This window comes from Echeneis naucrates, chromosome 6 (assembly GCF_900963305.1).
Source record: "Echeneis naucrates chromosome 6, fEcheNa1.1, whole genome shotgun sequence".
Classification (NCBI taxonomy): Eukaryota; Metazoa; Chordata; class Actinopteri; order Carangiformes; family Echeneidae; genus Echeneis; species Echeneis naucrates.
Window position 1 is genome coordinate 7,537,135 of NC_042516.1, and position 17,045 is coordinate 7,554,179.

A 17,045-nucleotide genomic window follows, 5' to 3' on the forward strand; every position below is an offset into this window, starting at 1 on the left:
ACACACACACACACACATACACATACATACATACTACATGTCAGCAGAAGTTGAAGGAAGCCTTCAACATTTCATGTTAGTTCGATCAAAGAGGTAAAGAGAATGGAAATTTTGCATAATCCGCTGTGACATGATTCCTTACAAGCTGTAGCAGGATTGTTTCGAATACTAAGCCACCAGAAAGACACACAGCATTTAGAACAGTTCAGTTTAATTAAATATAAACAAGAGAGGTTAAAAAGTTTTAGCTAATGCACAAATAGAGGTTCCTGTAGATTTCTATGAAAATAAAGCCAATGTTTATTTACACAGCCGAGAGGATGATAAGCTTAATTATTAAAAATTGTCACATTCTTGTTGCAGGGAGGTTAACAGAAGTCTTCAATCTCTTGCTCCAACTCCTAATCAGGAGACAAACATGAGAAAAGAAAAAAGAATTTGAAACTTCACAGTAAAGCAAAAACTGCAATTCAATTCAATACAGAAGATCACAAGTAATATTCCACAAGCACGAACAATTACTTTCTTTAATTTTCTTTCATGTGTTTTAAGTTTGATGCCCACAAACAATGTTTCAAATAATTAGGTAATGGAATGTTAGTAATCCCTGTATGAGTGTGCTATAAGGGGTTGTCAGTAGGGTCATCTACTCATGGACTTAATATACTATAAGCTCCTAAAAAAGCCAACTTGGGTGGCATAATGGGCATTTAATGTCCTCCAGGAAAAAAATCACTGACAGTGCAGGTACCGATTGTGGCTGAAAAGCTAAATCAACACATAAGTGGATAATGGGTGTAACATTCAAAAAACAGACATCCTTCTTTAACCTCTGTTGCTTCAGATGTTCATACTGTCTGCTCTCATTTTCTAGAGTGAATTTGGAATTAAAAGTACAGATTTTCAGTGATTTCTATTACTTTTAGTTATCAGTTACTAATACTGAATGTTTTAATCGCAGAGTCAATTGAGGGGTAGGGCATTAGAGATAAGTGAGAATTTTGAATGGACTATATCATCCAAAGCTACTATAGTGGAATAAAAATATGGCGCAGGAAATTATCCTACACTTAAACCTTTACTCTCACAATCATTGCTGTTATATGGGAAACAGTGATTATGTTAGGTTGTCTCCACTGCAGACATTTAATCCTGTCACAACTCTACTATTGTTAACACAGTTGTTGTACCTGAGAGTCATAGTTAAGGTCAATACTTCACACCAGTACTACAGTAGAAAAAAGGAGGGTACATCTGCGCTTTGGTTCAATCAAAAACCAACCTGTATTAGTGTTGTTTTATTGAAGTCTCGTCTGTGTCTATAAATGCTCTGGCAGAGCAGCGCGTATAGTTTCTCCAACTTAAAGACCTCGTAACCCTCAGTCTTGGTCACCACTCTCTCCAACAGCTCCTGAAGAAATGGGAGAGAGAAATGAGTCGCAGAGAGCCATGAAAAATAAATAAATGAGCTTTCAAACTACAGAAGTTACAGAAAATTAGACAGTTCACTATGATAAGACAGTGAAGGAAAAGCCACCATGTGCCCACAGGATCTCACACCTTTAATTTGTCTCTGTCCACCACCAGAGGAGGGATTTCTAGGTCCATGGTCTGCAGAGCTTTGTCCACATCAATCATCTGCTGTTGCAGCACAGTGTTCTTAAGAGCCTGAGTCATTCGCCTCACACTTCGTCCTGAGACACAACAAAACATATAGACACAAAGTATTGACACCGCTAAAACAAAAGCATGCTCACCAAATTAATCTCAAGCCCAGAAACATAATGGAACCTTATGAATGCAGTTTGCTAATTTATTAAGGGATTTAGTGGACTGAACGTTAGCATTTCAAATCAAAATCAGATTTATTTGTATAGCGCCAAATCATAACAAAGTTACATCAAGGCACTTTACATATAGAGCAGGTCTAGACCAAACTCTTTATAAAATTATTTAAAGAGACCCAACAGATCCCCCGATGAGCAAGCACTTGGCGACAGTGGCAAGGAAAAACTTCCTTTAAGAGGCAGAAACCTCAGGCAGAACCAGGCTCATGGAGGACGGCCATCTGTCTCTTCATATATTCCATACACTCAGATAGCCAAGAGACAAACTTTTATCCAACCTGTGTTTAGGTCCTCTTCTCCTCTGATAACTGCAGAGGCATCTGTAGTTGAGGTTTCACTTTCTTCCACCTCCATTGGTTCAGCTTGGCCTTTCAGCTCTGTGTCCTGTGTTGCAGCTACCTTGTAGTTGCTGTCATTTGCCAATCTTCTGGTTTGACATTTGTCAGTTTCAGTTTCGGGCAGCTTTTGGTGGTTTGTTCCACCACTTTGCTCTATGCTGGATTGTCCCAGGGTATTTCCCCCGGTCTCAGCATGACTGTCCTTGTTATTAGTTGCTGAAATAGTTTCGGTGCAATCATCTTTTCCCCCTGCCATTGCTTTGTTGTTTTCTTCTGTCTGTAGTGGTTGACATGTCAAAGATTTATCCACCTTTTCTTTTTCGATGTGCATATGGTTGTCATTTTTATTTTTTTTGCTTCCACACAAGGTGACCTTATCATCAGCACCCTTCTCTTCTTGGATGTACGGTTCTCTCGCTTCCTGAGCTTCAGCAGACCCTGATTCTATATAAACCACAATCTGATCCTCTTCTTCTCCAGTCCCCTCATCAAGCTCTGCCCCTGTTTCCTTCTCAGCCTCCTCCTCATCATCCCCATCTTCCTCATCCTCATCAGACCCTAACTGTGCATCATCTCTAGAGACATGTGGGGATGATTTCTTCTTTGCATAAAAGCCAGTGGACCAGCGACTCTTCCGCCTTTTCTTCCTATGAGCTGGTGGAACAAAATGAGATTATGAATTGTTACAAGTTATTGTATGTAAATTATTTGTTTTTCTACATTCTATATTCTATCGACAGGAGGTTTTTTTACCTGTAGTTTTAGGTGTGGTGACAGATGAGAAGCTTGTATTGCTTGTAACAGCAGCTGTTGCTCCAGCTGGACACCTTTGTGGGGTCTGGTCAGTAATCTTGGCCTCAGTAGGAGGTTTGGGTTGTTTGGGAAGGACATGGTAAAATGAAGGAGCAAAACGAGCAGTGGAGCAACCTGAGGTTTTCAAAAAACAGAAAGTGCATTTCTTGTTTGGTAGGCTGTTCTTTCCACCTGATGAAACTATACATTCTGAAGATCATGGTATGTGGATCCAACTGTGCCATTTAAACCAAATACTGAAAGTCCAAATGTAAGTACAAATTGACTTGTACTAGTATGAATTTACAAGCACGATTATTATATTAAGAGTCTCTGTAAGAGGTTTTCAGAATTACATACTACATATTAATCAGTCAAGTCTGTTCAAGGGTGATTAAAATCGACATGAGTTATATTTAAAACTTGGTGAACACACAGTGTGAAGGCTATAACACAAACGCATGCACACACATACTGACCTCTTGTGCTGCGCGATTCTTTGATCTCCTCACAAATTTTCTCAAAATCTTCATCCAGTTCATCTGTAATGATGGCATGCACAGTGTCCTTCAGTGCACATGCTCTGTGGCGAATCTGGCGGTCTGAGGATACACACATACAGGTTTGAATCAAGCATTTCTTTTGTCATCCAAGAATAATTATGGACAAAATATATGATACAAAGCATGTTCATGTCATGCTCCTTGCACCTGAGGGGTCCCTGTCAGGGTTGTATTCAAGGGCATTCTGCCAGATGAGATCTACATCTTCGAGGAACTCTTTCACTGTTCCATACCGATGGAGATCTATCTTAGAGAGAACTGTGGACAGGTCCATGGGCTTCTTGATCACCTCAGCGTAATCTGGAACCTGGGGGAGAGAGTCTAATTTAACACTGAAAAAATAGCTGGGTCCAAAAATCTGAAATATTTTGTGTTGTACAATGTGTCTGTTAACTTGCTTCTGTAACATGAAAATTTCCCAGTTTGGGATCAGTAAAGTAAATCAATCATCATCACCATCAATGATTAGCTGCGACTAAGCCAATTACTTTGTCATTAGCAGGATTTGAAAATGTTCCACTTGACACCCCCCTACTATAAGTAGTGGCGCAATCAAAAAGCAACAAACACAAACAGGAACCTACTTTCGAGAATAAAGGGAGAAAATGGGATTACAAAAACAAAAACTTGGCTGTTAACAAATCAGACAAAAGATAAGAGGAGGATATAATTCAATAAAAGAGCTACCTCATCTAAATCCACAGGCTTTGTAAAAGCCTTGAAGCGTTTATCTTGGGACAGACGGTTGGTGACATCTCGCAGGAAGAGGCGGAGCTCCCTGAGGGTGTTTTCTTCCTGCTCCTCCAATTTCTGGATCTCCTCTACAGTTAGTTGACGTGGAGGAGGTGGGGGGGCAACTGGGAGCACCTCCATCACATGTAGCACTGAGAAGAAGGTTGACAAATGCAATTCCTCAATCACATTCATACCCTGTATGTTAATAGCTGTAGTTTGTAATTAACATTAAGTTTAAAAGCTTTTCCAAACTTCTCACCAGATTTCTTTTTTGAGGCAGGGGACTTGGCAGCCTGGTTAAGGATCAGGTCCTCAAAGAAGTTTCTTCTTTCTCTGCTGGTCGGGACCTGGACATGGAACACCTCTCCATATTCCATCCGAAACAGCTCCTGAACCTGACACAAAAGAGTGAAAGATTAAAGGGACATTTTTGTCAAGAAGTGTGCATTTACATCACAGAAAAAAAATTCAACATTTTATTTTTATTGCAGTTAATATTGTATCACTCTTCTTTTACTACCTCCATACTGAGTTGGTCATATCGCAGGTTGCAGGTGGCCAGCAGTAGTATAGGGGAGAAGGCAGGGATTGAGCTCAGCAAGCTGAGGAATGTTGCTCTTAAGGCAGGACCCACTGTTTCCCACCACTGGCCAATGTGAGGTATGTACAGGATACTGGGAGAGGTCCGCTTGGCTTCAACAAAAATCTGCAAAACATATGACAAAAGGACACTCATGTATGATGTGAATCTTTTTTATTACAATTTCCAAAACTGGACACTTTGGAAAAGTTTCAGAACAGGATACATATTGCAACTGATATATTAATTATATTATATTACATTAAAATGGTTAATGCTGGTCTTGCATTCCATTGCTGGAGACAGCACTTGGCAAGGACCATAGCTTGATGCTGACCCACAATCTACCATCTAGAATGGTAAGCAATTTTTGATGTCAAAGTTGGCAATAGAACAACTGCTGCACTTACAAAATGCTTAACTCAATGAAGATTTTTTGGTTTTGCCATGTCACAGCCCTGAACACCTTTGGGCTATTTTACTGCTGATCAAAAAAAACCAAGCAAATTCAAGACATAGCTCTGGGCTTTTGTAACGTCTATTTGTCTGTAGTACATATTTATCCCCATCACCTGTGATGTAAGGTAGTGGGGCCCATGAACTACCGTCTCTGTCGCAGCCATTCTGGCCAGTGCAGTTCACAGTATAGAACACACTGAATTTGACAAGGCTGCAAAACTATAGAATATCTGTAGGATCAGCTCTGTGTTGTGGCTGACTTTATGGATCACAAGTCTGATCATCCTATTTGAATATAAATAGCCTAAATTACAGACATCCCAAGAAGTCCTATTTGTTAATGACAAACATCTCTCAGATCCTGTTCCCCAGTTCACCTCAGTTCCTTTTGCCCATCTGTCTTACTTCAGATCTAGAGCTTTCAGTCACTCCAACCCACCACTGAAACTCCCTCCCACCCACAAAAAAAAAAAAAAAAAAAAAAAAAAATTGAAATATTGACTTCTTTTCCACTTTTACATTAGCTCTCAAAACCCATCTCTTTGGACGGACATATTCTATTTAATTCTTTTGGCAATTAATTTCTTTATTATGATCGTGATATGTTTATTATAAATATGACTATTATTAATGCTCACTGCTCATGTACCTGAGCACAAGTCTCTTCTGGTGCAGTTGCACTGGTTCCAAACAGCACAGCCATATCCAGGGTGTACACAGTGAATTTCTCCAAAGCATGGAGGACAGCAGGAGCCAGGTGGGAGCTGTGACCAGAACCTGGCCTGCCCTCCAAAAGCAGTCTGGGACGGTAGGATGTCGGCTGGCTTAGCACACTCCTAAAGGAGAGATTACAGATGTTGAGATGTTAGAAATGGTGGGGACGTTCATGTTTACTTTCTGGAGCTCACTAAGTTGGTTAAGTTATCTTCAGTGGAAGAATTAGATACAGTGGGACTGACATAAAGCGTTTTAAAAATGAAGGGAATAAAAGCAAGACAAATATAATAAGCCTGAATTCCATAGACAGGGATTTTTACAAAAATAAAATTGTGAACCCTTTGCCAATTCTAAATTTTAAGCAGTAAATAAAGTGAATAATAAATAAAATTGTACACACAGTTGATCAAGACACACACACACACATACATACATACATACATACATAATCACCCACTCAAAATTCTTTAGGATATCTGGTCTAAGTACAAATAGCCTGTTTTCTGTTTTCAATGTTCAAGTCAAGAAGTGTGAGGGACATTTGCAAAGACTGCTTGTGGTGTCTTGTGGATTATGAGTCTACGCCTTTTTTTTTTTTTATCATCCTCTTTTCAGTTTCAAATAAAGCAAAGACGAAAGTACCATGACAAGTACCAACTGCTTGAAATTTGCACCCAGAATTTGCTTGTTATGTAATAATTTTCCCCCTATCCATGCATTGTTTCTGTTAGATAACCACCAAACAGAACATTTTGACCTCCATATCTTACAGTTGACAGTTTTGTTGTTTTGTTTTTTTTTACTTAACTTTTGATAGTTGTGGCCAATGAGCTCAAGTTTAAATTCATACTTCATCAATCCTCTTACTTTTAAATGATTGGTTTATTCATATGTTCTTTCACATACTTTATGCTGACTTTAGTGTTGCAATAGCAAGTAAGGTTTCCTTCTGATGGCTCTTTAATGTTAACATTTTTGTCCGCACTGGATAGTGGAATGATTCACCACCACTCCTAAAACCTTCTTGCAGCTCCTGAGTAGCTGGGAAACCAGGGTGGTCTGTAACAACAGGTGTAGCCCTAAGCCCCTGGTTGGCATCAACATAGACAGTCCAACCAGGTTTTGCCCAGTTTGTTTGAAACGATAATAATAATAATAATAATAATAATAATAAAAAACCCACGTGTCTAACTTTTGCAACTACGTCCTACATAGCCCCATTTTAGAAGCTGATGGAGCTCCAGCTAAGTGATGTGGCCCTTGAGTTTGATGGGAATATTCTCTCTCATGCGTTTATTTAAGGACATCTCAGATCAAGAGGCTTGCCGTGCTGTTGCAACCAAAGCTGCATTACTATTTGAAAGACACATTTTTAAAGTGTGTTTATTACAGGAAACAAATCTATCTTTTGATTGACAGATTATGTGAAAATAGGTTCTTTCTACTCATCATATGCAACTGTGCATAAACAAGTCAACCCCATGCATCACATCCTTCTTGAATAATGACTAAAACTACTAAAACTGACTAAGCGTACCTGGTGAAGTTAAAGAGTCCTTTAGCAGCAGGTGACTTGAGTTTAGATTGTGGGGGGAGTCCATTGGAGAACACTTCCAAATTGTCATCATCACTGGACATCAGGTCATCCTCAGTCATGCCACAGGCTATATCTAAGAATAGACACATAAGCACAAATACAAAACTGCAGCAGTTATTACTCATAAACCCACATATGGAGTAATTATGTACAACACAGGTAAGTCAATTCAAGATCGTGAACAGAATAAATCAATGTAAAACAAAGTCAAAAAAGAGTACCAAGAAGGACCATACTCTGTTCTCTCTTCCTCTTTAAGCCCTGTTCAGCGTGTGGGAACACCCTGCTGACCGTGTGGAGTATGCTCTGTAGGGCAGTGCTCAGAAGAGGACGGATGGCAGGAATCAACGCCTTGGCTGGTGACACCACAGCTCTAAAATGCATAAATGTCATCATCGTTACTGGCTAGCAGAATGATGTCTTCATTCAAAGACAGGTAATCAGATTTGAAAGCAACAAAATGTAATACCTCTGGGCAGCTGGGACCATCTTGGACATGGCAGACATAAAGTCTTTGTTTCTGATGGCAATGGAGTTAACATCGAGTACAAGTTTCTGTGAGGAGGAGTAGATTTGTGGGTAGCGACGCCGCAGAGCACACAGAGCAGCCTCTGAACACATAGCCTTGATGTCTGCTCCACAATAACCTGCCAGGAGAAACAAACAGTTTGTTAATGGTCACCAAGATTGTCATCAAACTTTAAACCGTGATACCACCATACATTCTCATGACATCTCCACACAGCACTAGTAGTACTGAGGCCTCCCTCTACTGTGTGTGACACTAGTGACAGCCCCCCTCCCATTACAAATGTACATTAGGATGTTCACCCTCACACTAACTCACAATGTTATTATTTGTCAATGCTATCATAGCATCTTGTTCTCACTAGTACATTCCCCAGTACATAATGTGTATAATATTCCATATCCTAGAACTCTAATCAGGGAAATCCCAGTATTTGCTGAAGAAATTAAGCCCGTGTAATGCTATATCGCTCTTTCAACAACCATTCCAATCTATCTGTCACATCATAAGGGTTTGTTGTGTTTGTTTGGTGTCTTAAGTTCACCCAAATAAAAAAGATAAATTTAGAATAAAAATGCTGCAAAGTTTGCAGTTTATTACAAAATGTTTTTTTGGAGCTGCATTGAACCACAATGCAAACATACCAACACATTTATCTGCCAAGTCCTCCAGGAAAGCATCAGCGGGCACAGGTTTCCACTGTCTGGTGTGGATCTTGAGAATATCCTTTCTTGCCTGTCATAAAAAAAAATTAATTGCAGTATTTCAACTTCAACCAAAACACTGAGATAAAAACTGGCTTATGATTATAAAATAAATAATTTAGAGTTGCTATTCTTTTTTCTACAACTTGCTGCTCGCTTTAAAACTAAGACAAATCTTAGAATCAGGAGATTCTAATGGTGGTCCAGGTTTACACTTCAAGAGCCATACACAGCCAAAAAAAACAAAAAAACAAAAACACATCACCAAGAAAGATAAGATAACTACATGTAAATTAAATTGCTCCACATCACATATAATGATTTTGAAACAATTTATAATGATAAATGTCTTTCATTATTTCTGGCAAACAGCAAAGAGTGCTTAGGTTTTTCACCTCTTTGTCAGGCAATCCAAAGAGGAACTCTCTGTCAAAGCGTCCTGGTCTTCTTAGAGCTGGGTCGATTGTGTCCAGTCTGTTAGTAGCTCCTATCACAACAATCTCTCCTCTACCATCTAGTCCATCCATCAGAGCCAAGAGGGTTGACACAATGGAACTACACAAAAAGAGTAAGACACATCACCATCTGTCTCTATGTCAACTGAATACACTGGATTAAAGTGGATACTGTGTCAAGGTCACAAGCAGCAGCACTGTCTTTTTGAAGTTCTGCAGGCAGTTTTGTCTGCCAGTCTGTTTGCTCAGTTTAGTCTGCTGTAGTTAGTAAAGATGTGCTACTATCATAAATGTTCACTCACCAGCAAAGATTTTCTATTTTTTTTAGCTTTATCTTACTATTATTTGTCACCATTAATCAGACAGCAATGAAACACAACATTTAGCATAAAATGTCTCTGCCATTGAATCTGGATTGTTGCTGATAGCTGCTGATTTAGATGGATGCAAATCAAGACTCAGCGATTGTTGTGTTTACAAGAGCTACCACCATGCAGTTTGAAATTGTTAGTTCTTCATCCTCTCATGTTGGACAGAGGACAGACTGGACATTAAAATGAATCATTATTGGTCAGAGACAAACTCAAATTGGTTAATTAGCACAGTTATTAAAGTGTAAGCAAAAGAAGTTATGAACATTGGTGCGGCTTTCCCCCTCTGACACTGTGATATTCAACTTGTAACATTTAGCCCCTTTAACCAATACAGAACAGACAAGTATGTAGCAAAGCTGACCTGTGGATCTGGTCTTGTCGACTGGATCTGACTGGTGCTAAACCATCAATCTCATCAAAGAAGATGATGGATGGACGCATTTGGTATGCCTAAAAAAAAAAAAAAAAGAAAAGAAAAAAATATATATATATATTCATTAGGAATTCAATCAATCAGAGTTGCATTAGATGTTCCAATAAATGTTTACTACTGCCCTAAATTTGGAATTTCTTATTTTGAACAGAAGAACAGTAAAGTTCAGAATAAAGGAAGAAATCTCAATCTAATTCTGAATGCCTCTCGAGTCTTTATGTATTGTTCCATCAGGAAGGGTTGCTTTACCTGGTCGAACAGCAAGCGTAGCTGTCTCTCAGATTCTCCCACCCACTTACTGAGGCAGTCAGCTCCTTTTCTCATGAAGAACGACACCTTTCTTTCTCCTTGACTGCACTCGTTGGCCAGAGCTCTGGCTACAAGGGTCTTCCCTGTGCCTGGTGGGCCATAGAATAGACAACCCCTAAACACAAAGAAAACAAAAGACCAATTGAGAATTTTAATAGGATTTAATAAATGGAATTTAAACCAAACCAAAGCCTGATGCAGAAGCAGAATGAGATCAGAAAGGATAGGCTGTGAAGGAAGGAAAAACAGGAGACCAAGGATGAGAGAAAGGTACAGAAATAGAAGGGAAACCTAACATACAGATGAAACAAGACAGGACTTTCACCTCTCAAATTTACCATTAAATACACCTGAGCAAAAAGTGCAGTCAAACAAGTGCAGTTAAAAACCCAACCCCATAAAATGTGTGGCAATCTATGACTAACAAAACAGAATCTAAATGGGCAGCCATGAACTTAAGATCACTTGGGTTCAGTTTAGATAAAAGGTAAAATGTCTTATTTTATTCCATGAAAAACACAGTTTTGGCCCAACAGCCTGAGGGAGTTGTGTGTATACTCTGCACGTGAGATGTTAAACACCTGGGCATGCACCTTGGCCATCCAATGCCGCACCACCCACTACCCCAAGCATATTCTCAACCTGTGGGGAACTCTGTAAGCAAGCCAGCAAGCAGACATAGGTTACCTGGGTGGCTGTATCTTAAACCTTTCAAAGACTTCTGGGTAAAGGAGAGGGAAGACAACCATCTCCTTCAGTGCTGAGATGTGTCGACTCAAACCACCAATGCTGTCAAAACGCACCTGAATCACACACATTATGTTGATTTAGATTTTTCAGTTACTTCTTTGTAAAACACCTCAAAAAGATTAGATTTTTATAGGCTTTATATCTGTATATTTATTTGCTATCTGCTATTTGTGCCTCTTCAAAAATTAAGGTTATCTTTTGTTTGGAACAATATAATCATGACACAGCTCCTGTTTAAGCGCATTGCTTTGGTCACATCCTCTCACCGTCTTGTCTATGTTCATGGGATCCACATCAGCAAGGCTGGCTCCAATTTTCATCCTGTCCTTGTAAATACCTAGCAGATCTTCTTTCACAAAATTCATAGGTAGACATCTACATGAAAAACATAGAAACAATTAGCATGATTCAAACAGGATGATAGGCGGTAACATGTACATGTAATCTAGAACAGTTCTTTCTTCTTCAAGGCACATTATTTGTAAGCTTTTTCTGTCTTATTTGTTTTACATCGTAGAAATTAAAAGTTAAAAGGTGAACTTGAGCAGTGGTTTTAAGACTGAGGTGTGTGCCAATTGTGCCAATGTTATTAAATGATTTTTCATAAAATTATCCTAAAGATTTTAAACATTTAAAAAATTAAAAACAATTGATTGTTGTTTTTTTTTCTTCCTTTAAGTATTGTGATGCAGGAATGATACAAAGTTTTATGGCATTGTCTGAACACCAAACTACACCTGTTTGCTATTTCCTAAATTGTAAATCAACAAGTGAGTGTCTATGTTTCTATGTGCTGGGTGATGGCTGCGACTAAACTCACTTGTTGACGGATCGGTTCCTGTTCTTACTCCTACGTCTCTGGAATTTCTCATCGTCTGACGATGATGAGGTCGAGTCACTACTGTGGATGGCATGTCTCCTTCTGCAAGGGATGCAAAGACAGTTAATGGTAAACAAAGAGATCCAGCAACATCAAAGTATGTCACTTTCTGCAGCAGCAGTAATTAATACTGTTTGGTGACAACAGCTGGAATTAAACTCTTGAATTTGATTAAGAAAACCATACTCAACACCACCTTCACCACTCACCAACAAGAAAGGTAAAATATTCTGATGCAAGGGTGAAAACAAAAATAAAAAAAACATAAAAAAAAAAATGTAAAGTATACATTGTGCAGCAGCCAGTTGAAATAGCATGAAGCTATATAACATGAAACCTGAACAATACACAAAGAGGGGTTGACTCACTGGATTCACCTTAAAGACCAAGTAATAAATCAGAGATTCAAATTCTGGATTTAAAGAGGGTGAAATAAATACCATCTGATAGATATTCTGACTAGCAATGGATCTTCCTCTGTTTAAACAACATACAAAATGACAAAGTTTGGATGAAATCTGGTAAACCATGTTAACAATACTGCCACCCAAATGTGCCATACCTTCAAAAACTATAGTGCTAGCAAAGACAGACAGCACCCCAGAGACAAACAACAGACTACCTATAAACACTAAGACAGACAAACAGTGAAGGTCTTACCTCTCAGAACTACTCCTGAGGGTGGGAGGAATCAGAAAAAAAGGAAAAAGAGGATTTTTGGAATGGATTACATGTGATGATAACAGCCACCACTGTGGGCACAAATCTTTGGCCCAACTTTTTTTGTGCAACTGTGTAATGTAATCCAAAGTAAATGACCTATTAAAAGGCTGTTTCTTCTAACAGTACAAGCTTTAATCAACCTGAGTGAGAAAACTGAAAAGCTCACAATCTTCCAATGTAATTACTTTTCTAGCTGTCTCAGTTACAAATTAACATATGTATTATAATCACACTTAAGAAAGTTTGTAGTTTTGGTCCTATTCTGGCTCATGTGCGATTCAGACCATTTGCTATGACGACCAATTAATAAGGTAGTAAACTGAGAATCAAGTGTTAGTGAGAGAAACAATCCCTGAAAGAGAGATGTTTTATTTTTCAGTTAAAGAGTAATGTGTGGTGACTGAGCTGTCATACTAACCGGCTAGTTCTCCTCCTGTTGTACGGACTCCTGGGAGCTGTAGAGCTGAACCTGAACCTGCGTCTGGTAGGAGAAGCGTGGTCTTTGAAGTACATGCTACGTTTTCTGGGCTCCCTGGGTTCTAAAAAAGATTTTTTTTTTACAAGTTTCAGTCAAATGTTGGAGCAAAAATACAGCAAGGAGAAATTCTGATTAATTTGCCTTAAAGGAAACACTGAGGATTTTCTGCATAGTGTGTCTTGTTAACTTAAAAAGCTTAACAGACCTGGTTTCCAAAATCTTTTTTTTACTGTCATGTTTTTTGTGTTTAAGTTGAGCTTTGGTCTTCTCTAAAATCTAAAAAAGGAAGTTTCTCGCATGCTAGAAAATCGATTTTCCATTGATGGAAATTCAATGGAATTGTCAATAGTTTTGAAAAGATGCAGTACCATCCTGTGGGGCTTGGTAGCGGACCACGGTCTTTCGTTGTCTGAAGTCATAACGCCTCCGGTTTTCTTCTTCCTCATCCTCCCCATCCTCATCATCTTCTTCCTCCTCCTCATCATCATCTTCTCTGTCTTCCTCTTCATCTTCATCGCGATCAACCTCATCACCTCCTGTCAATTAGAAAATATGTGAACTACAGCTGCTGCCCAAATGTTTATCCTAAATAAATTTTTGATTATCATTATTATTTCCACATAGCTTGCACACATGGGCACATGCACACACGGATGTACACCATAACCTAACCCCGAACCAAACAACTAAATGGACTCAGATCTATTCAACATCCTTTTGTATTATTAAACCTAATCCATCTCACCTTGGTTCTCCTTATTGTCTTTACTCTCCAAATTCGTCCTCAGAGACCTTAGCATCCGACCTCTGGTGTAAACACCCAGCTGCTTAGAGGAAATGGGTCAAATGCTTATTAACTCATTGCTGTGTTTTGCTCTTTCAATTTGTCAGCTTGAAAATTAATGTTTTACCTGTTCATTAGTGTCCCTATCTCTGCTCCTCAATCTGCGCCTCATTTTCTGCATATCATCCATCTTCTGGAGGACGGCTTCAGCAGTGCTAAGGTTAGATGAGAGCATGATCTCAGTAGGTTTTATCAAAGTTCATCATATCATAAGTTTACCAACTCATTTATTTTAAAATAAGCCACACAGTTGTTTGAATGTCTTCACAAATTGAAGTGGAGCTCAACAGAACGAGCAGAGGAGGTAGTAACAGAAAGATAATCGTGTGGATGTTGGCGAACTCACTTGGTGATGAGACGATCATAAAGCACCGACTGGTTACGAGAATCAAGTTTGTATCTGGTAATTCTGGAGCTACGTCGCACCGAGCGATCTTCCTCCTCCTCCTCTTCCTCCTCCACTTCTCGGCTTTGCAGGCTAAAGCGGCTCCTCCTAGGAGTAGACGATGCCTCCACTACTTCTGGAACATCTGAAGCATCAACAAAAGGACTAATTATGAGCATTTTTTGCGTTACGTAATCTAAGCACAGCGATCTATGGGAAAACACTGGAGCAAGCCATACCTGTTTGCTGCTTGTCGCTAGTTACTTTTCCCTCTCTCTGTAGCCTGGAAGATTTCCTAAAGACAGAAAGAACATTTAAAATAAAAACAAAGTCATTGTGTCATTATGTTACTGCATTTTGTGTTTAACAAATAAACAAATTTGAGCACTGTATTGAATTAGCCCTGCTTGGTAAAAAAGGAAAAGAATAGAGGGGGAAACAATACTATTAAAATTAAGTTAATGTGTGATGCACCGTAGGAACCTCAATGTTTACTACACTACCCCTGCAATTACCAAGAGTCTTGTTTCATTTGAGACAAATAGAGGGAAGTTGGCTAAATGTTGACTATTACAATTAAATTGCAATCATGGTGAGTGGGCCTGTATTACCTGGTGCAGAAGCCTGCAGCCTTGTCATTATTCACAGGTGAGCTGTTCTTTGGCTCCATTTCAGCAAACGAGACCTCTAATTTAACTCTCTGTCCTCGGGTCCTCAGAGAGTGATGGAGACCACTTCCCTCATCCTGCTTCATATTGGCATGTCCCTGGAACAGTCACATCATAATTTTATCATTTATCTAGCTTGTATTTTAGGATATAATCTCAAAAACTTTGGGCTGGAATGACGCTTATTTACTTGATAAACTTCAGGTTATGTGCGAAACTTAAGTAGGATTCACGTCTAAAAATCTATTGCCAATGCAACTTTTCTTTTGCAGTTGACAACAGCAGAGTGAAGAAAACTGTAGACATAGTCCCTGTTCATGTCACCCATTAGCTCAGCAATTTATTTCTCTTAATTTGCTGTGGAGAGAATTTTGTTCTACATTAAAACTTGGTCGAAAGAGTCAAGCAACACTTTAATGCAAAGAATTTCCCTACCAGAGTAAATCTTAAAACTTGGTTTATGATAACTATAACTAAACATCAAGATCGAGATGCATAGGCAAGATAAACATTTTTTTTTTTTTTTTTTTTAAGCTGGAGCCAGTGTTTATCTCCAGAAAGCTGTAATACAGCCAAATTAATAAAATACAGCTTCTTGATTATTCTACAAAGAACATTGAAGACCTGTTGTCTGCTTTGAAGTAACAGATGGTTGTCAGATAAGGTTTGACGAATGATTGGGTGTATATAAGGCTAATTAACAGGTCATCCACCGTCTTTGGACAATTCACTGGACTACTATCTCGGAAGTTAAAAACAAATATAGATCTACTTAACAACTTTGCCTCACAACATACAGTGCTGTTGTTTAGGCGTGACACACATTTCCAGCCAAATCACTAAAATTAAAACTAACTGATGGCTGGATCAATTGAACAGGGAATATTACATATGAATCGACGCCCGTCCTTTGGACATGTGAGTTGCAGTAGCATGTTTAGTCGTTCATTCAACAGTTTGTCATCGGCCGAACTAAGTGACAATCTGTCAATGTAGCTAGTTAGCTTAGCACACTAGCAAAACTAGCACAGTGTAGTTGTGCTCACAAATAATTAATCCACCTAACAAACGGTGCTGTGTTTATCTATCCATCTGACTAGAGGGCTGTTCTCACGTTCACCGTGTTGTTTTCGGGGCTGCTGAAGCTGTCATCCTGAGCCCGGGAGGACCGGGTCAGCCGGGCGGACTTTCTGTGCGACGTGGGAAGCAGCGACAGAAACTCGGAGCTCGTGTTCAACTCCATCGACCTCCTCTTCGGAGTTGCCACCGGATCAGCTCCGGCGCTGCCGCTGCTGCGTAGAATCACCACCATGGCTCCAAACCGGCCTTACAGCAGCTCCAGGGATGGATTACCCGCCTGCTACGCTGCCCTCAAAGGTCCAGCGCTGACTGTACCGCCAACAGAAACCGGATAACGGCACATAGCCACCAGCTCTCACACACACTCACACTCACACACACACACACACACACACACACACACACACACACACACACACACACACACACACACACACACACACACACACACTTCAGTTCTGGCGCCATAAACGTCATCTGAGGTTATGAGGTTCGTAGCAAACAGCTGCCGCCAGGAAAAATAGATCTCTTGAAAAAAAAATGCTAATTCAGGTCAGGTTGCTTTAGTATTTATCACTATCATGAAATAGACGAATCCCGATTTATTTTTTCGTGGTCCCCATAGCTGTCATCGCCACAGAAGTCACAGTATTCTGGGTTAGAATATTTTGGGCGGCGCGATACATATACTGTTTAAAAAGGTGTTCCAGTAGACGTAAGGGCGCGTTTTCATACATACAACCCATGTCACTGGCAGCACACTCACATTCAACACATACAACACAAATAGCCAACCAGCGGACGG

The 17,045-nt window shown here is 39.5% G+C and overlaps 1 protein-coding gene and 1 non-coding gene across 3 annotated transcripts; both read right to left on the bottom strand.

Moving 5' to 3' along the window:
• Positions 1-194: 194 nt before the first annotated feature.
• atad2 (ATPase family AAA domain containing 2) lies at positions 195-16,610 on the bottom strand. 2 transcript variants are annotated; one of them, XM_029505217.1, is made up of 30 exons: positions 16,275-16,610; positions 15,104-15,258; positions 14,732-14,787; positions 14,454-14,637; positions 14,175-14,262; positions 14,009-14,087; positions 13,632-13,799; positions 13,204-13,324; positions 12,723-12,737; positions 12,003-12,104; positions 11,449-11,557; positions 11,120-11,235; positions 10,373-10,547; positions 10,052-10,140; positions 9,257-9,416; positions 8,802-8,892; positions 8,098-8,275; positions 7,865-8,001; positions 7,569-7,701; positions 5,964-6,150; positions 4,796-4,981; positions 4,535-4,670; positions 4,228-4,424; positions 3,688-3,847; positions 3,457-3,579; positions 2,939-3,112; positions 2,126-2,839; positions 1,561-1,694; positions 1,283-1,411; positions 195-401 (listed from the first exon to the last, which is right to left on the bottom strand). In XM_029505217.1, the coding sequence occupies exons 1-30, from the start codon at positions 16,470-16,472 to the stop codon at positions 369-371; spliced, it is 4,527 nt and encodes a 1,508-aa protein (XP_029361077.1). In that variant the 5' UTR covers positions 16,473-16,610; the 3' UTR covers positions 195-368. The 2 variants fall into 2 exon arrangements, with proteins under 2 accessions (XP_029361077.1, XP_029361076.1); XM_029505216.1 differs by having other exon boundaries at positions 7,850-8,001; positions 14,009-14,090.
• Positions 5,396-5,530, bottom strand: LOC115045628 (small nucleolar RNA SNORA5). Its single transcript, XR_003840896.1, has one exon. It is a non-coding gene; the product is annotated as a small nucleolar RNA SNORA5 (small nucleolar RNA).
• Positions 16,611-17,045: the final 435 nt, after the last annotated feature.

Coding starts and splice junctions, on each gene's coding strand:
- atad2 (XM_029505216.1), bottom strand. CDS start 16,472: ATGGTGGTGATTCTACGCAGCAGCGGCAGCGCCGGAGCTGATCCGGTG. Junction 15,259..16,274: donor CCGAAAACAACACGGTGAAC/GTGAGAACAGCC, acceptor TGACTGTTCCAG/GGACATGCCAATATGAAGCA. Junction 8,276..8,801: donor CTTGGCAGATAAATGTGTTG/GTATGTTTGCAT, acceptor TTCTCCTGGCAG/GTTATTGTGGAGCAGACATC.